The sequence below is a fragment of the Myotis daubentonii genome, chromosome 1 (assembly GCF_963259705.1).
Source record: "Myotis daubentonii chromosome 1, mMyoDau2.1, whole genome shotgun sequence".
NCBI classification, from domain to species: Eukaryota; Metazoa; Chordata; class Mammalia; order Chiroptera; family Vespertilionidae; genus Myotis; species Myotis daubentonii.
In genome coordinates, this window is record NC_081840.1 from 111857733 (window position 1) to 111881873 (window position 24141).

General features: G+C 41.7%; 1 protein-coding gene across 1 annotated transcript; it reads right to left on the reverse strand.

The window, feature by feature from the left end:
- Positions 1 to 576: 576 nt before the first annotated feature.
- On the reverse strand, positions 577 to 20051 carry TMEM202 (transmembrane protein 202). Its single transcript, XM_059681076.1, has 5 exons — positions 19971 to 20051; positions 19479 to 19734; positions 2052 to 2201; positions 1587 to 1718; positions 577 to 1130 (listed from the first exon to the last, which is right to left on the reverse strand). The coding sequence occupies exons 1-5, from the start codon at positions 20049 to 20051 to the stop codon at positions 904 to 906; spliced, it is 846 nt and encodes a 281-aa protein (XP_059537059.1). The 3' UTR covers positions 577 to 903.
- Between the last annotated feature and the right edge of the window lie 4090 nt (positions 20052 to 24141).

Here is a 24141-nt window from a genome sequence, read left to right on the forward strand (position 1 = left end):
AGAATATTCTCCAGTGAGAATTTAAAAAAAAACCTATGCCCCCACTTCCTTAATCTTACAGGATATATAAAACAAGATAAAATCTTTTAACTTGTTCCACATATGTACTTAGGCTGAAGGAAGACCTTAAGACCTTTAGCGTCATTTGGCTTAAGGAAACATATTTGATGACTAAGGAATCAAAAGAGTCACAGGCTTGTCAAGGATCTAACAGAGGCTATGACTCTTTTCACAGAAAAGTGCAAACACAAGTTTTGTATAGAATTTCAGGGAGTTTGTATATGTCTGGTTAAGGTATCTTCCAGCCTAGGGAGAAGCAGTGGGTTCAAATAGTATGCTGTAAGGGTTTAAATGACCAATTCTTATAGGAAATGGGACCTCATGGACTCCCCAGAATCCCCCTAGCACCTCCCAACACCTTTGGGTGATAGATATTATCTCCATTGGTGTTCATTCCATTTCTGGTAATGATCTCCAATTCAAACTCAACAATATTGTCCAAGTACCTCCATCCGTGCTCACAGCCACAAATAATGAGATTTTCAAACAGAATTAGATGACATTTTATTCCATTGACCACTTTGGTCCATGAGACCCCTGATGCCCAAAGAGATCTCTGATCCACACACTGCATCTATTGCTAGTTTCTTTCATTCATGACCCTAAACACTGATGTTTTCTAATAGAATTTTTCTTAATGAGATTTCATTACTTTCTTTTGATTATCATACATATTTTGGGTCTAACGCATACAAAGGACACTTCATCAGCTTTAATGCTGTCTCCTTCAGTAATATGGACATGATATTAAGAGGGTTTTTTTAGAGTCTACACAATCATTCCCAACTTAGTAACTTCTCCCCCATTTTTAAGACAAGCAGTAATTGAGTTTTCCTATCACTATCACATTTCTGCGTTTGATAGTTCTGTGTTTGATAGTTCTGCATTTGATAGTTTTTCCTCTCCATCACTTGGAGATTCCATCTCAGACCTTGACTCTTCATCTTCAGCAGGTGATACTGTAGTCACTGGACCAATCCCTAGCCTTGACCTCTCTGTGGGAATCACAGTGACATTTTGATCAAGGGGAGGAGATTTGAATGTTATGTAGTTGAGGAAGGAGATGATCCCTAGGGGAATAGAAGAATTTCAGGTGAATTACAATAGACACATGGTCTTTTGACTTTTAAAACTCTCATTCATCCTTTAAAATGCTCAGTTCAAAGGGCTTCTTTTCAGTGAAGCCAACCCTCCTCTCCCCCAGCAGAATTACTTTACAGTCCTATGCTCCCATTCCATTATAGTATTTTCACATGGTTAGGACAAAGCTTGAACCTCCTGGAATCAAATCATAGTTTGACTACTTTCTGTGTGGTTATAGAAAGCCACTCAACCTGTCTATGGCTCATTTAGTGGCAGGACAGATTACTAATTCTAAGTTTTCAGTTTCATATCATACTGCTTCTTGATGCATAGATGCTCTAAATAGGAAGAATCAGTGCTTCTATTTTTCCTAGATTCCACCTCTCTTTCAATAAGTGTATTCCCCTTCCATCCTTCTGGGATAAGGCAGGGAACTGACTCACCAGAAAACATGTATAAGAAGTCACTCCACCAATTAAGATAATAGGCCCATAGGAGGTCTGACTCCATGGCATCCCTGGTGTGCCAGTGAACCTGTGCCAGAAATAGGATGAGGCAGAAGAGCAAGCAGATGGCTAGGACCAGAAGAAAAGATGTCACAACCCATCAGTGTCTTCAGTCTGCCTTGACTACCACCCCCAACTCTTCTGCTTCCAGATGCCATTTGTATGGCAGGATCAAAATTTGGGGATTGACCAAGTGGGAGAGAAAAAAGGGCTTCTACCTCTCTCCTGGCATAAGTCACCGAAAGTGTGCTTTATATAATAAGACAGGGCAGGTAGCTGGCAACTTGATGTAATATTGAAAAAGAGGAAAGGGACAAGAAAAAGAGGATGAAAACCCCACAGAGAAACTCTGTTCCCTTGACAATTTTACCCTGAAATCACCCTGCCGCTCTATGTTTGTACCTGAGATGAAGCTGAGCATGGATACCTTCAGATCCAAGTTGGTGGTCATACTTCCTCTTCTAGGGAGGCAAGAACTTAAGAGCCAGCCAAGACCAATGAGTATGGTGAGGACAGAGATTAGGAAGAAGGCCCTGGAATATTGGAGGTAATCTGCCAATGAGAAGGAGAAAGTAAAGGCTTGGTTACTTAGTTACTGAGAGGTTCCTTCTCAGTGGGAAACCTCTCTCAAGAAAACCAGATAGAGTCTTCAAGAAGGAAGTGAGGATTAAGGAGATGAAACTGAGCTTGCTAAGTGGCACCCAAAGAACTAATAAAGATCTTGCTCAGGTCTTCATTGATACTATAATTGGAATGTCTTTACTATGAAAGCAAAGCCTTCATTGCAAAACTAAAAATAATATATGAATAGTTCTGGGTATATTAACACATTAACTTAGTTGTTAAACTAGCTAATAAGAAGTATGACTTGCCCTAGCCAGTTTGGCTCAGTGGATAGAGTGTCGGCCTTTGGACTGAAGGGTCCCAGGTTTGATTCCAGTCAAGGGCACATGCCTGGGTTGCAGGCTCGATTCCCAGTGTGGGGTGTGCAGGAGGCAGCCAATCAATGATTCTCTCAAATCACTGATGTTTCTCTCTCTTTCTCCCTCTCCCTTCCTCTCTGAAATCAACAAATATATATATATATATATTAAAAGAAGTATGACTTTAACATCACGAACAAATTAAAATTCTTTTCTTGTTCCCAATTCTAATTCTAAAAGTAATACATGTTCAAAATAAGGATTGGGAAGACTATAAAAAGGAGGAAGAAAATGAGCCACAATCCCATGACCCAGAGGCAACCATTGTTAGTATTTTGTTTTATTTCTTTCTAGTATTTTTCTATCCTCCATACATAGTAGATATAATACTCAACATCATGTAATTTTTTCCTTAAGATTATATGGAGTGGGACGCGAGAAGATGGCGGCTGGCAGGACAGAGGTGAGGGAGAGGATGTGTGAGTGAGAGGGTGAAGGGAGAGTGTGTGGATGTGTGGTGTGTGTGTGTGTGTGTGTGTGTGTGTGTGTGTGTGTGTGTGTGTGAGCGAGGGACAGTTACATCCTACAGGACAGCAGGGGCTGGCAGACCAGACTCTCCTGGACAGGGAGCACCTACCATTGCGTGGACACTTCTGAGGCTGCGGGACTCGAGCACGGAACCCACGCCATCTTGAAGGGGAGAGCGGCCTCATCTAGGAACTCATCAACACCAACACCCACACAGCCCTTGGACACTGCCCACGACCCAGCAGCCATTCCAGCCAAAATCCTGCAGCCCCATCCGCAGACCTACAGACCCTAGGACCTCCACCTTCAAAGGAGCACCGCTCCCACAGCAGTAAGTGCAGCTTCCCCCTCCCCAGTGGCAGACCTCTGGGCACCACATTGGCGCGTATCCAGCATGCAAGCCTCTGCAGCCCATCACCCGACAGGCAGCCCCTGGGAGCCACTGCAAGTGCCCGCTGAGTGCGATATTGTGCAAATGAGGGTGCACTGCCCCACGGTAAAAATTTTGATTTCATTCTTCCTGAATAACTGCCCACAGACACTGTCGCACAACTTCAGCGCCAGGGCCCCTCAAAGTACATCAGAGTTCCACACCGCAAATGCATCACAGGTACCCCTGTGAGCTGCCACTGGGAGCGTGTGTATCCATCCACAGACACAGCAGCAAAAACTGAGTCTTCCCACTCCACTGTTGCAGAACTCTGGACACTACAGTCATGCTTTTCCAGCACGCAGGCCTCCTGAGACCACAGCTCTACAGGGTGCTCTTATCCAAACAAGGGTGCACTGCCCCAACAGTAGAAATTCTGAATCCCCTCATCCTGGATTCTTGCCCACAGATGCCTCGATCGCTTGGCTTCAACCAGGGCTCTTCAGAGTGCGCCAGGGCGCTGTGCTGGCAAGCACACTGCGGGTGCCCCTGTGAGCTGCCACTGGGAGCGTGTGTATCCAACCACAGACACAGCAGCAAAAACTGAGTCTTCCCACGCTACAGCTACAGAACTCTGGACACCACAGTTTTGCCTTTCTAATGTGCAGGCCTCCTGAGCCCCACTACCCTGACAGACAGCTCCTGAGTACCTCTGTGAGCCCTGGCTGGGCATGTGCAATTTCAACCAAGGATGCAAAACAGCAAAAATTGGGACATCCCCCTCCCTGGCTGCTGACATCTGGACACCGCAATTGTGCCTTTCCAGCTTGTAGGCCTACATCAAAAAATCCCAAATAGCTTAAGTAGGGAGCTATGATAGATTACCAAGCTCAGGAGACCTGAGAGATCACACCACCAGCACCATCCTCAAAAGAAGCTGGGTAGCAAAACAGTCAGATCTAGGACACAGAAACAATTAAAATGTTAGAGCAAAACATGGAGAGACAAAAAAGCAATCCCCAAAGGAAAGAAAAAGAGAAATCACCAGAGAGGGAGTTAAATGAAACCAAGGCAAGTAACTTCTCAGAGAAAGAATTCAGAGTAATGGTTATAAGTAATGGCTGGATGACAAATACACGCAACTCAATGACAAATACACACAACCCAATGAGAATTATAAGGAGCTGAATGAGAATGTCACCAATATGAAAAGGAACCAAGAGGAAATGAAGAACGACATAGCTGCAATAAAGAACACAATGGGAGGCTTAAACAGTGTACTAGAAGAGGCTGAGGACTGCATCAGCGAGCTAGAACACAAGGTAGGAAAAAAAACACACACACAGTAGCAACTGGAAAGAAAATTTAAAAAGCAAGAGGGAGCTTTGGGACAACACAAAATGAGACAACAACCGCATAATAGGGGTACCAGAAGGAGAGGAAGAGAAGCAAGGAATAGGAAACCTGTTCAGAGAAATAATGACAGAAAACTTTCCGGATATTGGCAAGAAAAAAACTACACAAATCCAAGAAGTGCATAACATCCCAAACAAGATGAACCCAAAAAGACCAACACCAAGACACATCATAAATAAATTGGCAAACATCAGCGACAAAGTACAAGTCTTAAAAGCTGCCAGAGAGAGACAGAAAGTTACATACAAGGAATCTCCCATTAGAATATCGACAGATTTCTCAACAGAAACACACCAGGCTAGAAGGGAATGGAATGATATATACAAAGTGATGCAAACCAAGGGACTGAATCCCAAAATACTATACCCAGCAAGGCTATCATTCAAAATTGAAGGTGGAATCAGGAGCTTCACAGACAAAAAAGGACTAAGAGAGTTTATTACCACCAAGACAGCAATGCAAGAAATGCTAAAGGGATTGCTGTAAAAAGAAGAAACAGAAAGGCAAGAAGAAACACAAATATTAAGAATGAAAATGACGACAAACAAGTACTTATCAATAATAACATTAAATGTAAATGGATGAAATGCCCCAATCAAAAAACATAGGGTAGCTGAATGGATAAGAAAACACAACCCATATATTTGCTGTCTACAAGAGACCTACCTCAGAACAAAGGATTCACACAGACTGATAGTGAAAGGATGGGAAAAAAATTTTTCAGGCAAATGGAAATGAGAAAAAAGCTGGGGGTGCAATACTTATATCTGACAAAATAGACCTTAAAGTAAAGGCCATAATGAGATAAGGAAGGCCACTACATAATATTAAAGGTAGCAATCCAACAAGAAGATATAACTCTGGTAAACATATATGCACCCAATACAGGAGCACCCAAATACATAAAACAACTTCTGGGAGATATCAAGGGAGAGATTGATAGCAACACAGTCATAGTAGGGGACTTTAATACCACTAACATCACTGGATAAATCCTCTAAACAAAAAATCAGCAAGGAAACAGCAATCCTAAATGACTCACTAGATCAGATGTACTTAATTGACATCTTCAGAATATTTCACGCCAAAGCAACAGAATATACATTCTTCTCCAGTGCACATGGGACATTTTCAAAGATAGAACACATATTAGGACATAGGCAAAGTCTCTTCAAATTCAAGAGAATAGAAATCATAACAAGCATCTTCTCAGATCACAGTGGCATAAAACTAGAAATCAACTATAATAAAAACAATGGAAAAAAATCAAACACTTGGAGGCTAAATAGCATGCCATTAAACAATGATTGGGTTACCAGAGAGATCAAAGAAGAAATAAAAAGCATCATGGCAACAAACGACAATGAAAACACAACAATCCAAAATCTATGGGTCACAATGAAAGCAGTCCTGAGAGGGAAGTTCATAGCTCTACAGGCCTACCTCATAAAACAAGAAAAAATGATAATAAATTACCTAACCCTGCAACTTAAATAATTAGAAAGAGAGCAACAAGAAAAGCCCACAGTATCCAGAAGGAAGGAGATAATAAAGATCAGACCAGAAATAAATGACATAGAGACCAAAAAAACAATACAAAAGATCAATGAAACCAAGAGCTGATTCTTTGAAAGGATAAGCAAGATTGATGAATCCCTAGCCAGGCTCACCAAGAAACAAAGAGAGAGCCGGAACTGGTTTGGCTCAGTGGATAGAGCGTCGGCTTGCGGAATGAAGGGTCCCAGGTTCGATTCCGGTCAAGGGCTTGTACCTGGGTTGCGGGCACATCCCCAGTGGGAGATGTGCAGGAGGCAGCTGATCGATGTTTCTCTCTCATCGATGTTTCTAACTCTCTATCTCTCTCCCTTCCTCTCTGTAAAAAATCAATAAAATATATTTTAAAAATAAATAAAAATAAATAAAAACAACAGATTCTTAAAAAAAAAGAAAGAAACAACGAGAGAGGACCCAAATAAACAAAATCAGAAATGAAAGAGGTGAAGTAACAACTGATCCTACTGATACACAAAGGATTGTAAAAAAATACTATGAACACCTCTACTCCAACAAACTGGACAACTTCAACAAAATGGACACATTCCTAGAAAAATACAAGCTTCCAAAACTCAACCAGGAAGCATAAAAAAACCTTGATAGGCCGATAACTACTGATGAAATTGAAATAGTAATCAAAATGCTTCCAGCAAACAAAAGCCCTGGACCAGATGGCTTCACAGGGGAGTTTTACCAAACAGTCAAAGAAGAACTAAAACCAACCCTTCTCAGACTATTCCAAAAAATTCAAGGGGAAAGCACACTTCCAAACTCTTTCTATGAAGCCAGAATTACCCTAATCCCCAAACCAGATAAAGACATCACAAAGAAAGAGAATTGTAGGCCAATATCCCTGATGAACATAGATGCTAAAATCCTCAACAAGATTCTAGCAAACAGATCCAGCATTACATTAGAAAGATCATACACCATGACCAAGTGGGATTTATTCCAGGGATGCAAGGCTAGTACAATATCCACAAATCAATAAATGTGATACATCACATAAACAAATTGAGAGACAAAAATCACGTAATTATATCAATTGATGCAGAAAAGGCATTTGACAAAGTCCAACACCCCTTTCTGATAAAAACGCTCAGCAAAGTGGGAATATAAGGATCATACCTCAACATAGTAAAAGCCTTATATAAAAAACCTACAGCCAACATCATACCCAATGAGCAAAACTAAAACCATTTCCCTTAAGAACATGAACAAGACAGGGATGCCCGCTTTCACCACTCCTGTTCAACATAGTACTAGAAGTGCTAGTCAATGCAATCAGACAAGAAGAAAAAATAAAAGGTATCTAAATTGGAAATGAAGAAGTAAAATTGTCCTTATTGTCAGATGACATGATACTATACATAGAAAACCCTAACGACTCCATTAAAAAAAATTATTAGGATTAATAAATGAATTCGGCAATGTAGCAGGATACAAAATTAACCCCAAGAAATCGATGGCATTCTTATACACCAACAGTGAACTTACAGAAAGTGAGATTAAAAAAAAAATCCCATTTAGCATTGCACCAAAAAAATTAAGCTACCTAGGAATAAACTTAACTAAAGAGGTAAAAGACTTCTACTCAGAAAACTACAGGACGTTGAAAAAAGAGATAGAGGAAGACATAAACAGATGGAAGAACATACCATGTTCATGGATTGGTAGAATCAACATCATTAAAATGTCCATACTACCCAAAGCAATCTATAAATTCAATGCACTCCCCATTAAAATACCAACAGCATATTTCACAGACCTAGAACGAACTCTCCAAAAATTCATATGGAGTAAAAAAAGACCCCAAATAGCTGCAGTGATCCTGAGAAAGAAGAACAAAGTAGGTGGGATCTCAATACCAAGCTGTATTACAAAGCCACTGTTCTCAAAACTACCTGGTACTGGCACAAGAACAGACATATAGATTGATGGAATAAAATAGAGAGCCCAGAAATTGACCTGAACCAATATGCTCAATTAATATTTGACAAAGGAGGCAAGAACATACAATGGAGCCAAGATAGTCTCTTCAATAAATGGTGTTGGGAAAATTGGACAGATACATGCAAGAAAATGAAACTAGACCACCAGCTTACACCATACACAAAGATAAACTCAAAATGGATAAAGGACTTAAATGTAAGATGGGAAACCATAAAAATACTAGAGGAATCCAAAGGCAACAAAATCTCAGACATATGCCGAAGCTGATACAGCTGATACAGCTCCGAGGGCATTGGAAACTAAAGAGAAAATAAACAAATGGGACTACATCAAAATAAAAAGCTTCTGCGCAGCAAAAGAAACCATCAACAAAACAACAAGAAAGCCCACTGCATGGGAGAACATATTTGCCAATGTTATCACCAATAAGGATTTAATCTCCAACATTTATAAGGAGCTCATACAACTTAACAAAAGGAAGATAAACAATCCAATCAAAAAGTGGGCAAAGGAAAAAAACCAAGATGGCGGCATAGGTAAACACCGGAGTTAGCTGCCTCGAACAACCACTTCACAAATACAACTAAAAGACGGAATGGACATCGCCCAGAACCACAGGAAGACTGGCTGAGGGGAAATTCTTCTACTAGAAGGAAAGAGAACAGCATACGAGACTCAGAGGAGGCCCAGTGCGGAAAATACAAAGGTGCGGAGGTACGCGAGGAGTGGGCTAGTAGCTGAGGGCGTGGTTATTGTTTTCAATTGGGAGGGAGGCTCAGATTCTGAGCTTCAGTTCTGGGCGAGTCTCTAGGGACCCAGACTCAAACTGGAGAAGCGGGACTGTCTGGCATCGGTTGGAACCGAGGGCAGCTTTCTCTCCAAGGTTTGCAGCGGTTGCTGGGCCTCTGAGAGGCAGAGCCTCTGGGGATGGGACTGAGAGCAGCCATAACTGCTCCCTCCACCCGCCCTGTTGATCCCATGCAACCCGCCCCGCCCAAGCTCTGCACAGAGCCATTTGCCAAATAGCCTCAGGCAAAGGCTAGAGTAGCACCTCCCTAAAGGACAGAAGTTTTCCCACTGCAGACATAGCTGATTCTCACAGCCAGTTGGCCTGGAGGTCAAATCCCCCTAGTATTAACTACAACAATCAAGGCTTAACTACAACAAGACTGCGCACAAAGACCACTAGGGGGTGCACCAAGAAAGCATAAAAAATGCGGAGACAAAGAAACAGGACAAAACTGTCAATGGAGGATATTGAGTTCAGAACCACACTTTTAAAGTCTCTCAAGAACTGCCTAGAAGTCGCCGATAAAGTTATTGAGATCCTCAAGAAATCTAATGAGACCCTCGATGTTGTGATAAAGAACCAACTAGAAATTAAGCATACACAGACTGAAATAATGAATATTATACAGACTCCCAACAGCAGACCAGAGGAGCACAAGAATCAAGGCAAAGATTTGAAATGCAAAGAAGCAAAAGACACCCAACCAGAAAAGCAAAATGAAAAAAGAATCCGAAAATACGAAGATAGTGTAAGGAGTCTCTGGGACAGCTTCAGGCGTACCAACATCAGAATTATAGGGGTGCCAGAAGATGAGAGAGACCAAGATATTGAAAACCTATTTGAAGAAATAATGACAGAAAACTTCCCCTACCTGGTGAAAGAAATAGACTTACAAGTCCAGGAAGTGCAGAGAACCCCAAACAAAAGGAATCCAAAGAGGACCACACCAAGACACATCATAATTAAAATGCCAAGAGCAAAAGACAAAGAGAGAATCTTAAAAGCAGCGAGAAAGAAACTCAGTTACCTACAAGGGAATACCCATACGACTGTCAGCTGATTTCTCAACAGAAACTTTGCAGGCCAGAAGGGAATGGCAAGAAATATTCAAAGTGATGAATGCCAAGAACCTACAACCAAGATTACTTTATCCAGCAAAGTTATCATTCAGAATTGAAGGTCAGATAAAGAGCTTCACAGATAAGGAAAAGCTAAAGGGGTTCATCACCACCAAACCAGTATTATATGAAATGCTGAAAGGTATCCTTTAAGAAGAGGAAGAAGGAGAAAAAGGTAAAGATACTAATTATGAACAACAAATATGCATCTATCAACAAGTGAATCTAAGAATCAAGTGAATAAATAATCTGATGAACAGAATGAACTGTTGATTATAATAGAATCAGGGACATAGAAAGGGAATGGACTCACTATTCTTGGGGGGGAAAGGTGTGTGGGAGGGAGGGAAGAGATTGGACAAAAATTGTGCACCTATAGATGAGGACAGTGTGTGTGGGGGGGGTAAGGGCAGAGGATGGGGTGGGAACTGGGTGGAGGGGAGCTATGGGGGGGGGGAAAGAGGAACAAATGTAATAATCTGAACAATAAAGATTTACTAAAATAAAAAAAAATTAAAAAAAATAAATACCCCCCCCCCCCAAAAAAAAGTGGGCAAAGGACCTAAATAGACACTTTTCAAAAGAGGACATTCAGAAAGCCAAGAGACATATGAAAACATGCTCAAAGTCACTAATCATCCGAGAGATGCAAATCAAAACAACAATGAGGTATCATCTCACACCTGTCAGAATGGCTATCATCAACAAATCAACAAACAACAAGTGCTGGAGAGGATGTGGAGAAAAAGGAACACTTGTGCACTGCTGGTGGGAATGCAGACTGGTACAGCCATTATGGAAGACAGTATGGAATTTCCTCAAAAAGTTAAAAATGGAAGGCCCATTTGACCCAGTGGTCCCACTTCTAAGAATATATCCCAAGAAACCAGAAACACCAATCAGAAAGGATATATGCATCCCTATGTTCATTGCAGCACAATTTACCATAGTTAAGATTTGGAAACAGCCTAAGTGCCCATCAGCAGATGAGAGGATTAGAAAACTGTGGTACATCTACATAATGGAATACTATGCTGCTATAAAAAAGAAGGAATTTTTACCATTTGCCACAGCATGGATGGAACTGGAGAGCATTATGCTAAGTGAAATAAGCCAGTCAATGAAAGAAAAATACCACATGATCTCACTCGTTTATGGATAATAAATAACATTATAAACTGATGAACAAAAATAGATTACAGAGGCAGCGCATCATGGAACAGACTGTCAAACTACAGCGGGAAGGCCAGGGAGGATTGGGGTGTGGGTTAAGAGATCAACTGAAGGACTTGTATGCATGCATATAAGCATAACCAATGGACACCAGACACCGACAGGTAGGGGAGGCCAGGGGAAGATCAAGGGGGATAAAAAAAGGAGATATATGTATTACTCTTTTGTAATACTTTAAGCAATAAAACAAAATTTTAAAAAAAGAAAGAAAAAGATTATATGGTAACAATTTTCCCAGATCACATTGTAAACATCATTTTTAATGGCTACAAAATAGTATGTTGTACTTTGTTTAATGATAAACCATTGTTGGGTTTGTTTCTATTTTTTTCTCTTTCACATGTATCCAATATATAGAGGCCTTGTCAGCCTGTGATTACAAAATGAAGTCACGTGTACTTTAACTCCTATATTCTAATAATTTCATGCCCTCAGTTTACTGGATTGCAAGGACTTAACACCCCCAAAATATCTTCCTTTTTACCCTCTTGAAATTCCCTCAAGGTCCTATATCACCTTTGTTCAAAAAGAGGTCTGCTAAAGTTCTTTTGCTCCAAAGCCCTTACTCAAGTTCCACATATTCCTTTCCCCTCTTCTCTTGGCTCCAGATCTTTGTTCTCTTTGGCTCTGTCACTTCAAATAGGATGTTGGTAAGAGAGAAACCTCACTTTTTGTTACCACATTCCTGATATGGAACAGATCCTCCTTGACTTCGCAGCAATGTTTTAAGAACCAGAGGCTAGCCTTTCCAACCTGGGCCTGGCAGAATGGCTCCTACAAAGAAGGTGAGAAGAAGGGCTGTTCTCCCATCAACAAGGTAGTGACCAAAGAATACAGCAACAACATTCACAAGCATATCCTTGGAGTGGGTTTCAAGAAGCATGCCCCTCGGGTGCTCAAAGAAATCAGGAAATTTGCCAGGAAGGAGATGGGAACTCCAGATGTGTGCATTGACACCAGGCTCAACAAAATTGTCTGGGCCAAAGGAATAAGGAATGTCCCATAACATGTGGAGTGTGGTTGTCCAGAAAATGTAATGAGGTTGAAGATTCACCAAACAAGCTCTATAAGTTGGTTACCTATATACCTGCCCCACTTTAAAAAATCCACAGTTAATGTGTATGAGAACTAACTGCTGATTGTTGAATAAAGTTATAAAACTGCAAAAAAAAGAGAGAACAGAAATAGAGGCTAACTTACAAATGCAAGTTGATATAGCTTTTCTGAGATATCACAGATCCAGTGATTTCTTCAACATGCTTGCAGCGTGCCTCCTTGTCTAGTGTCTCTCCAGTTTCAATGTAGTAGGGCCCAGCCCATCCCTACCATTGAAAATTCTCTAAGCACTTCTATGCTTAAGAATCCCAATCCAGCTTGCAAGTGACTCAGAGACACAAAATTATGTACCAAGATTATCCCAGTCTAAGATCTGCCTCTAAATATTTTGTTTTCTAGAACTTATGATTTACCAACACCATCAATAATAGTTATTTATGTCCATGAAGAGACACCACACCCCTAGTCACAGAAGTGAGTTGCTCTGCAAGTTAGCCACATTAAAACAATGACCCCAAAGCGGCATATTTTTAAAGAAGTGGGTCACTTAGAATTAGCAGTCTATATAGCCAGTGAGAACCACCAGCCCAGATTGATCTGCAGAAAGCTCAGTGATAGGCATCTTTAGCCCACATCCTCCCCTGTGCCCTAGCAGCCCCCTGACTATAGCTAATTGTATCAAGGAAGGGGATCTGATCCATGTTAGACCAATTTGATTTTTATGGTTCAAAATTTGGATTTGGGACTGATTAATGCTAATTTTATCTTTTACTTGCTTCAACCAAGAATATATAAAGCTAGCCTGGAATATACTTTTTGGGCACTTACACATGCCCAATAAATGAGAAAAATTGAGCTGTAGAGATAAAACAAAGCATAAACAAAGATGAGTGACAAAGCACCTCTAACGATACCGAGTGACTGGTGGGCTTGATCCCAGTCTCCTCTGAAATCCCGTAAGGTCCAGCAAACTTCCTGCCTTTGGGAGCCTATGAGGTTCTTTTGAGTCTTCATAAATAAGTTACTCTTTAGCTTATGCTAGTTCAAACTGGTTCTGTTATTTAAAACACAAAAGCACACTGTATAAAATATCCAGCCCAGCTCCTTTCTAAGATATGTTACAGTTCAGCCTTTCTACGATTGTGTCTTCATGTTCTTCTTACAATCTTCTCTGTCTTAGCTCCTCATCTCCTGAAAACTACATTAACAAAATCACTCACAACTCCAAAGGAATAACTAAAGATTTCGTCATAGAACAGTCTAACTGCTCAAAGGACTGAAGTCTACTAGTCATAGCCATACACAACAAATTACCTAATCAAGCGAGACACTTACATTCAGAGTTTAAAACAACTGCATTGGTTATTTTTAAAATTCATTTAACAAAACAAAACAAAGGTCCCAAACCTGAATGTAAACCTCAACCTCCTGTAAGACCAAAACCTATTTCAGTTTTTAAATGACAGTTTTCACAGCAGCTTACCCATCAAAGTTTCAAAAATCTTAGAACCTAAGTTACAAAAGGCCCTACTTGTACATGCCAGGAAGAAGCCTTGGTCCCGGGAGAGAGAAATGCCCTAGATACAAGGAACATCCATATAGGTCACCTGTATCCAAACATCTCTGAAGTTTTCATTAATGATATGCTGTGATGTGGACTTTGGTTATAGGAATAACAAGGCAAGCCTCTCAGTTTACTGAAGGCAATGAAGCTAATACCCTTGGAAGAGAGGGAATGTCACTTTTAATTTGAAGAAAAAGAATTCAAAATATTTTAAAAACTTGATAGGATCCTTACTGATGTTCTTGGGATCATCCTACTCAGTGAATCCGCACTTCAGGGCACCACCAGGTAGGCTGTAAATGCTACCAAGGCTGGAAGGGACACTGCCCAATAAAAAACAGTAGTGTTTCTCAGTGACTTGAAAACTCTCACCACTTGGTAGTTTGTAACTGATGGGCAGGATCTCTTTCTACTGTTGTGAAAGTAGAACTTAGCTAGGAGGCTTTATAAAGTGAGACAGGCAGGGTTATGAGCCACCCGCTCTTGTGAACAAATAGGCTCGGTTAACAGTAAATGTTATTTTCCTTCATAGCTATTGACTCCCTGAAAGGAAGCAGTGGGGAAGCCAAAATATCATTAGAAGAAAGAAGCAGAAGAGAGAAGCCAGCACCTGCTACTCAGTGATTCCAAAGAGATTTGGTAGTGGACTCGCTCACCACACCCTATGTCCTTTAGCAAAAATCAAAGCCAGGCTAGAGATGCAGTATTCCAAAATAAAAAAATAAAAAAATCTAGCCCTTTTTAACTGTAAAGGAGCCCAAGCATGTCAAACTCAAAGGTTTAAGTTTATTTGGGCCGCAAAAAAACAAAAGCTTCAATTTTCATAGAAACATAGGTTTATTTAGATAGAGACATGCTGAAAACAAAGGGCTGAAATAAATGAGTAATCATTGACATAAAATAATAGAACATTTTAATAAAAATTAATTTTTTCTTGAACATTAACTTACCAGACACTGAATAACTGCACAAATTAATAAGCTTAACGCAAATAAACCTATTTTTCTTGTTCTCCAAAAGCAAAATATTTCCTGTTGCACACCCCAAACAAGTCAGTACAAGACTAATGATGTGGCAATCAGCTGCTAAAATATTTGCTGTTAGTATCAGAGGAGAGAAATGGTGTGCCTGCATGTAAGGTGCGTAAGGGAAATGAATGCAACATGACTATAGTAAACAGTCATTAGCAAATGTTGTAGTTCATTATTAATAATTATGTATAACAGGATATTGTAAAAATTAAGTTACAAAATTTTTATTAAAACGTTTCTTACATACCATTATATTGGCTGGGCCACAAAAATATTTGTTGTGGGCCGCGAGTCTGACATGCTTGAGCTAGACTGAGTGGGTGGATGTGGGGTGTGGATATTGATTTTGAGGATGAAGATGATATAGCTGGAGACAAGCTGGAGAATTAGCCCACTTATTTAGCCAAATCTAAACCTCCACATTACTGCCATTGTGCCCTCATTCCAGGCATACAAGGTCAAGACAACACTTTCCCAAATTCAGAGGAAATGCACACAGGAGGTGGTTTGGAAAAGATCCTGGATGGAGACCTGACACCCTGGAGAGGAGCTGTGAAATCTGCTTAGTATTTGGGTTCTCTGGTAACCCAGTTGGGAGCACCAGAATAAAATTTCTCCCACAACTGGGGGATATTTAATGTGTGGCAATTCCTGAGCTCACACACATTCTTGAGCCCACGTGAGACAGCCCCTGAAGAACTCTCAGAAATGACTGAGGATACCATGGGAGTGGGGACTAAATTCTTGCAATCCAGTAAATAAAAGTTTAAAGTTCTTGAATTTGGACAATAATGTATTAGAGCAATCTACACTAATAAAATACAAACATGCAAATTGACCATACCTTCACTACACCTTAAGCCATGCCCACCAGCCAATCAGAGAGACTATATGCAAATTAAACCAACCAAGATGGTGGCCAGCAGCCATGGAGCTGGAGCAAGCAGGAGGCTTGGTTGCCCCAATGATGGAGGAAGCCAAACTTCCCGCTTGCCGCGACGGCTCTGAGCTCCACTCAAAGCAACAAAATTTCAATTATAGAAGGTACATAAACCCCAGATACCTGCTTTCAGCTGGCCATGGCCACGGAGCTGGAGCCAGCAGGAGGCTTCCCTCCCACCCACCCTGGCTGGCTCTGAGCTCCTCTCAAGGCTACAAAGTTTCAATTATAGAAAGTAAATAAATCCCAGAATAAAAAGAAAAAAAGGAGAGCCTGGGAGCTTCCATCGCTGGGGGGTTTGGCCAGCCTGAAAACGTCCCTCAGCCCCTCACCCAGACTAGCCAGGCACCCCAGTGGGGAACCCCCACCCTAAAGAGGGTGTGGCCAGCCTGCAAACAGCCATCAGCCCCTCACCCAGGCTGGCCACACCCCTATGGGGTGAGGGTCCCCATTGGCAGGGGGGTTTGACCAGCCTGCAAAGAGCCATCAGCCACTCACCCAGTCTGGCCAGGCACCCCAGTGGGGACCCCCACCCTGAAGGGGGTGTGACCAGCCTGCAAACAGCCATCAGCCCCTCACCCAGGCTGGCCAGGCACCCAAGTGGGACCCCCACCCTGATCCAGGACACCCTTTCAGGCAAAACAGCCACCCCCCACCCATGCACCAGGCCTCTAACCTATATAATAAAAGGGAAATATGCAAACTGACCCTAACAGCAGAAAGACTGGGAATGACTGGTCACTATGACACACACTAACCACCAGGGGCAGATGCACAATGCAGGAGCTGCCCCCTGGTGGTCAGTGTGCTCCCACAGGGGGAGCTCTGCTCAGTCACAAGCCAGGCTGACGGCTGCCAGTACAGCAGTGGTGGTGGGAACCTCTCCCGCCTCCTCAGCAGCACTAAGGATGTCCAACTGCAGCTTAGGCCTGCTCCCCGCTGACAAGTGGACATCCCCCAAGGGCTGCCGGGCTGCCAGAGGGATGTCTGACTGCCACCTTGGGCCCGTTCCCCCAGGGAGTGGGCCTAAGCTAGAAGGTGGATATCCTCCGAGGGTTCCCAGACTGCAAGAGGGCATAGGCCGGGCTGAGGGAACCCCCCAAGTGCACAAATTTTTGTGCACCGTGCCTCTAGTAATAACATATTGTCACAGGCTGATGTGTGGCAATTCCTGGGGCCCTGGGTCTAACTAAGAGTGTCTTCATCAAAAGCTTGGACATACAGATTACATGTTGGGAATTCCTTTTGAGAACTGTATTACAGACTGAACCTAGAATTAGAACTAGTTAACATTGGAAATAGGGAGGGTGGGTACTTGTAATTGTGTACAGAGAGGGCTCAGTTGACTTTCTCTAACCCATTAACATTTGGCCTCAGGTGAATTCAAGGCTCTAAAAATTGAACTTTTTACTACTTTAAGTGTTAAAATATCAAGATTTTGATTCATTAAAAATCTTATGTAATAAAAGGCTAATATGCAAATTATCCCCACAGGCGAGAATTCGACCAACCAGGAGTTAGATGTGAGCTGACCACCAGGGGCCAGCACAGAACATGGTGGGTATCAGCCATGCGGTACTGGCAGTGGGCATCAGTGGAGGTGCTGCCAGCCCCGATGAACCTTAAAGAGAGCGGGGCTGTGGTGGGATGGTGGAGCAGGTGAGTGGGTGGCACCAGGCCAAGGCAGGTGCGAGTGGGGGACCCAATCACCCCACGGTCATCCCACAGATTGGCCCTGATCGCCAGCCAGCCCTAGGGACCGTACCCATGCATGAATTTCATGCACTGGGCCTCTAGTTTAAATAATAATCTAAAATCCTGGGTTTTAGTCTGGGAACACAGTTACATAAATATAATTGCAACTTAATTTTTATGCCTAAATATCTTTTTACTCCATTTTTCTAGAAATGGAACTAGTGACTGTAAATCTATGGATACATCTAATCGTATTACTTTGGTTATACCCACTTACACGGTTCACGGTGTGTGTGAAAGTGTGAAGCATTGTATTTTACCTTTTTAAAAATTTGGAGAGAGAGAGAGAGAGAGAGAGAGAGAGAGAGAGAGAGAGAGAGAGAGAGATCTTCGTGAGAGAAAAAAATCGAAACAGCGATTGGTTGCTTCCCAAACGTGCTGCCACTGGGGATCAAACTCACAACCTGGTGGGTATGTGCCCTGACCGGGAATCAAGTCTGCTACTTTTTGGTGTACAGAGTGATGACCCAACAAACTGAGCCACAGTGGCCAGGGCTGTATTTTACTATTTAAATATCTCATTGTCCATTTGATTTGCCTTTCTTTAATGATTCATTAAGGCTAAAATAGTTTTTCCTATATTTATTAGACACACTTTGTACTTTCTGTTTTGTGAATTGTCTGTTTACAGAAAATTTATTTATTTGGGTATTTATCTTTTTCTTAATAATAATTTTATATATTTTAATATATTAAGGCCATTAATCTTGTATCTTTCATATTTATTGCAAATATATTTCTAGTTTTTCTTTTTAGTTGAAGATGCAGCTGGATTGTCTGCCTGCCTTTGATTTTAGTTTCCTCCCAAGGTCTTCCCCTTAGTTCCAAATGCCCAAGCCCATGGCCAAGTAACTTATGCTCCTCCTCAGGGGTGGGCCTAGATGCACCCTCAATCCCAGCATCTGGGGCCTCTCCTTCTCTGAAAAGGAGGAATAAGCTTTACACATGCATGTTTTCTTTCACAATACCTGTTTCTTTGTGTAAATGGATCTTGTGGATGATGGGTAAACTATTCGTGTAGTTATGTCTTTCCTCTAAGTCTTGGTTCTGATTGAAAAACTTTTGGCCCTAGAAGCTTATTTTAAAATATTTTATGTTGCTTTTTCAGATTTACTTAAATTCATATAAAATTAGACATTAATGATTTACTCTGAATAGCTGGCATTGTTATACTACATATCTGACATGAATTTAAGTTCTCTTCTACTCTTAGCAGAAGAACAAGTTGACCTTGAAAGTTAAATCTGACGGAGTTTGAGACACTTTTCATTACCTCCCAGCTACAGGCAATCACTTCTCTCCTATTTGTACAAGCCACATTAGAAACCAATCACAGTTACATCTTGTAAATAACAAAAGGATTCTTTCCAGAGATTATCAACTCATTATTTGGGAGAGGAAACAACCTGCAATAGGAGGGAGAAAGGGTACACTGAGGCTACCAAAGAAAAGGATGGTTATATCCACAATCTGGCGAGATCCACGCTAGACTTGGAGATGTGAGAGCCAAAAGATCTTGGAGAAAGAAAGATGAAGGCTAATGTGGCAGAAAGCTCTGAAACTGTGGGGCCTGTGGCATTTAATTTAGTGGCACTCACAGGGTGGCTTGGGTGTGTGGCTCCAGCACAGCTCATGGTGGCATGAGATCCAGAGTCCTGCGTAGAGCTCAAGGCCATTCTTGATCACCAGGAACTGCACCCAGTTCAGTGGGGACACGCAGATCAGCATTAGGAGGCTAAACCCACAGAGGCTGCCACAGAACATTCGGATGTAGGTGTGTGTCTGATCCACATGCTGCTGCCGCCTCTGGGGTGGCATGGAGGCACTCGGATGTTTGTTGGTGGGGAGGGTAGGCTACAAGGATGAGGGAAATATTGCCTACCCAAAAAGATAACTTTTGATCCCCAGGGTTGCCTACTCTTCTCTACCCTGAGTATCCCCATGTGGGTTTGATTTGTGGATATCTAATCTATCCCTACCCCTTCTATAAAAAGGGTCATCTTTTCTCTGTCTTTAGTATACTCTGTCTAGGTCCACCTTTAAGAAAGCCCTCTTCCTCCCATCTGACCTGTAATTAGGTACCTCCTCACCCTTTGGTATTTCCGGTTCCCCTTAAGTTTGGGGACCTCAGGACTGTAGAAGGTCAAGACTAAATGTTCCCTCCTCTCCATCTTGGCAGCCAGTTCACTTTCTAACTGCCACGGAATTTGTCTTAGCACCTCCTCACACATGCTGGCAGAATCAAAAGGGGCCAGAACCCCTGGCACATATCCCATGTATGTATGATGCTCCCCACCCTCCCTTCTCTGACTCCTCCCAATACCTTTATTAAATAAATCCAGAAATATTTTGTCAGCAGTTGCTTTGTGTCAGGCTTCGTGTTTGGTCCTGGGACATAAAGATGAATAAGACAGTTCTCTAATAGGAAGTTAAATGTCTCCAGGACTCAACATGTGCTTATAATTTAGCATACTGACATATATACTAGTAGCCCAGAATCCATACTCTTGCCCAGCTCTAAGTGGAAAGGTCCAAGTGTATCTCAATAGGCTCATGAACCCGTCTGTCAGCCATAGTCCTTCAACCCTTTTCTTCCCTTCTTGCTCTGGTTTCCTTTCTCTGGTCTCTGTTCATGAAGTCATTTAAGGGTGCTATCTTCCCTCAACCCCCCACCACTGCTACTGCTGATAGGGCCCTCTGTGAAAATACCAGTATTCCTATCCAAGGGGGCTACCAGCCAATGTGCTAAAAGTTCCCACTCAAGGTGCTGCCATAGTGTTGGGTTCTATGTGGAAGTGAGGAGAATGGCCTTCCCTGAGTCCACAGCCAGTGCAACTTGTGCCCAGAGTATCTCTAAGTCTCCTTTTCAAACAACTCAGAGTTGGTCCTAACTCCTCTCCCTATAAAGACTCAAAATCTATCCAAGATACTGAACAGGTACCATCCTGTTCCACAGCATAAACATTGATTTAAATAAATACTCAGCTGGATCACCAGCTCTTGTTTTCCACAAACAGATAAACTTTGGTTCCTAAGTTTGGGCTGAATCAGAATGCTCTTTCACACTTTGCTAGCATACCCTTATTCCTCCCTTCCCCAGGTGGTGGGAACTACTTTAGTAGTTCCATGCTTTAGTATGCAGTCTTCATTCTGTAATAGTGTTCTTTGACTCTCTGTCTCTTCATACTTAGCCTAGTACCTGGAAAAAATAGTATTTAATGTTGAATGAATGAGTCAACAATACATATTTATATAAAGTACAAAGGTTGATAGAGAGGGCAAAATGGTTAACATGGTCAGGAGAAAGTTAAGGAAGGTTTACTGGGACAAGTAATGTCTGTAGCTGGATTTTAAAGGAATTTCCCAGTTAATGGAGGTAGAATGACATTTGAGGCAAAGAGAATAGTAGGCCTCCAGTCAGGAATCCATGAACAGCATGAGGTTTAAGGGCACTAAAAGCAGTGTGGTTCTGCTAGGCACAAAATCAAAGGTAAGTGTTGAGGGTGGTAGATAAATGGCTAGATCACAGTCTTTTATGCCACACTATGTGATTATATTGTGAAGTCTCAATTGCTGCAATACTCTAGCCTTATTGGCATGATTTTTAGGAAAGACTTTTTCATCTACAACAAACTGGTTTGTACAGCATAACTGTCAGAAACACATGCTAGCTATGGAGCTAGATAGTCGTTTGAATAGGCAGGCCTTGGTTCTAATATTTAGTTCCAGCACTTACTGGCTAGGTTCCTTTGGGAAATTTCCTTAATCTCACTGACCCTCAGTTTCTTCACTCCCAAACTGGGATAATAATCATTCTTACCTCATAGAAGTGTTGTGAAGATTAAATGAAATAATGCACATAAAGATCTTTACACAGTGCCTTAAGTACTTAATCAATTCTATTATTGATGGATATTGATATTATTGATAAATATATTATCTATATCAAGCAATTAATAGTGCTCAGTAAATGCTATTATTATTTTTAAACTGTTTTGCACGTTTGCTTGATCATGTCTTTGGCACAAGCTATCCTGAGACAGATGAAATATTAAAGCTAATGGAAAAGATGTGTCACCCTTTAACCCTTCACTAGTGTCACTAAACAAGTACATTACCAAAGAGATGATTTTGTTGTAAGGTGGGGTAATGGGTCATTTTGTGAACGGTATCTGATTTGGTAAATGATACAAGTCTCTATTAAAGGAATAGATCAGGCACCATTCAACTCTCAGGCCTCCTTCAGGCCTATCACAAGGTAGGAAGAATGTTTTGGCCTGTTGGGAATTTTCTAGGGTCTTTCATGCATATTCATACCTGATGGCTGTGTATATTGCTATTCACCCACTTTCTTTAAAAAATATATTTTTATTGATTTGTGAGAGAGAGTAAGGAAGAGGGAGAGGGAGATAGAAATACAGATGAGAAACGTCAATAGGCTGCCTCCTGCACACCCCCTACTGGGCATTAAGCCTACAACTCTGGCATGTGCACTGACCAGGAAACCAACCAGTGACTTCTTGGTTCATGAGTCCATGGTCAACAACTGAGCAATACCAACCAGGCCATTCACCCACTTTCAAAAGCAATTTGGGGTCCACACCTTGTGTGGAAGCCATTGCCCCAGAGCCTATGGGTAAGCACAGTAGCCCCTGTAGCCCATAGGGTATGGCCGAGCATAGCTACCAGCACACCCAGTACCTCCAGCACTCTCTTCACAATACCTGGAGCTGCTGCAGAAAAGATATTGTGAAGGCTATTTATGCTCCCTTCTGCTCTGGCAGAATACCAGAGCTTGAGGCTCTTCAATGTGGGACTTGGCTCAGGCAGGTTAAGGACTTGGTCTCTGAGAAAATAACTGAACCTATGTCATTGCAGTTTTGGGGAAAAATGTAGACAATATATATTGTAATAGTACACCTTGTCAGCCTGTGGCCGTTGAACTATGGAAGGCCTGCACACCATCAGAGGCTAGCCTTGTTTCTGGGCCCCAGATTGACTTCAGTGAGCCCCAAGGAGGATGGAAAGCCAAGCCTCCCACGCTGGGGACTGAGAAGAAGTGAATAGGAAGCAGCTGTCAAAAGATAATCTGACTAAAAGATGGTTTATGAAAATCACTGATGGAGGAGAAAAAAATTTGAATGACAAAGCATATAATATCCAGGAACTGGAAAATTATGCTGAAAATACACAGAACTTTCTTTTTTATTTAACACTATAAATATTGGGTATAAAGGGTCTTCATGCAGATTATGCCATAAGTCACACTGGAAAAACATGCAGAAACTGCTTTCACAAGAATACTTTGGTGAGAAACATCAGTTTGGGTCCCCGCCACAGACACCATCCAGGACTGCTCAGTGAGGCAAATGCCAGTGGGATTCCAAGCATCTGAAGCTGACACCTGCAGGACAAGTTCCATGGGGGAAGGAAGTACAGCTCAGAACAGGGTCAATTAAGGTGTGAAACTCAAGGCAGACTCAGCCTCTGGGCTAAGGAGTTCCCAACCACTGGACAACTGGCACAACAACATTGAGGTTGAACCTCACTGGAAGCACATCAGAGGAAGATTCCTCCATGCATGGGATATCAACAATCAAGTTCTAATTACAATAGGAGAGCACAAACAATGCACATCAGGTGCATTCCTAGAGCATCCAGCTCAGGTGAACAAAGACAATACACCATTGGACCCCTCAAGACACTTTCTACATAAGGCTGTCCCACAAAGACTGGGAGGCATAGCAATTCTATCTAATACATAAAAGCAAATACAAAGAGATAGCTAAAATGGAAGACAAAGAAACAACCCCCAAATGAGATAGAAGAAGGAATCTCAGAAAAAAAGAACTAAATGAGATGGAGGCAAGCAACCTATCAGACATAAAAGTTCAAAACAATGGTTATAAAGATGCTTAAGGAACTTAGTGTAAATTACAACAGCATAAAAGGGTAATAGAGACCATTAACAAGAACCAGGCAGAAATGAAGAATGCTATAACCTGACATGAAGAACATATTGGAATAGAATAAAAGTATATTGGATGAAGCAAAGGACCGAATCAGTGATTTGGAAGACAAGGTAGAAATTAATACTCTATTAGAGCAGCAAATAGAAAAAATAATTAAAAGCAGGAAGATAGCTTAAGGGAGCTCTGGGGCAATATGAAATTTAACAACATCTGCTTTACAGGAATACCAGAAGGAGAAGAAGATGAGCAAGGAACAGAGAACCCGTTTAAAGAAATAATGACAGAAAAC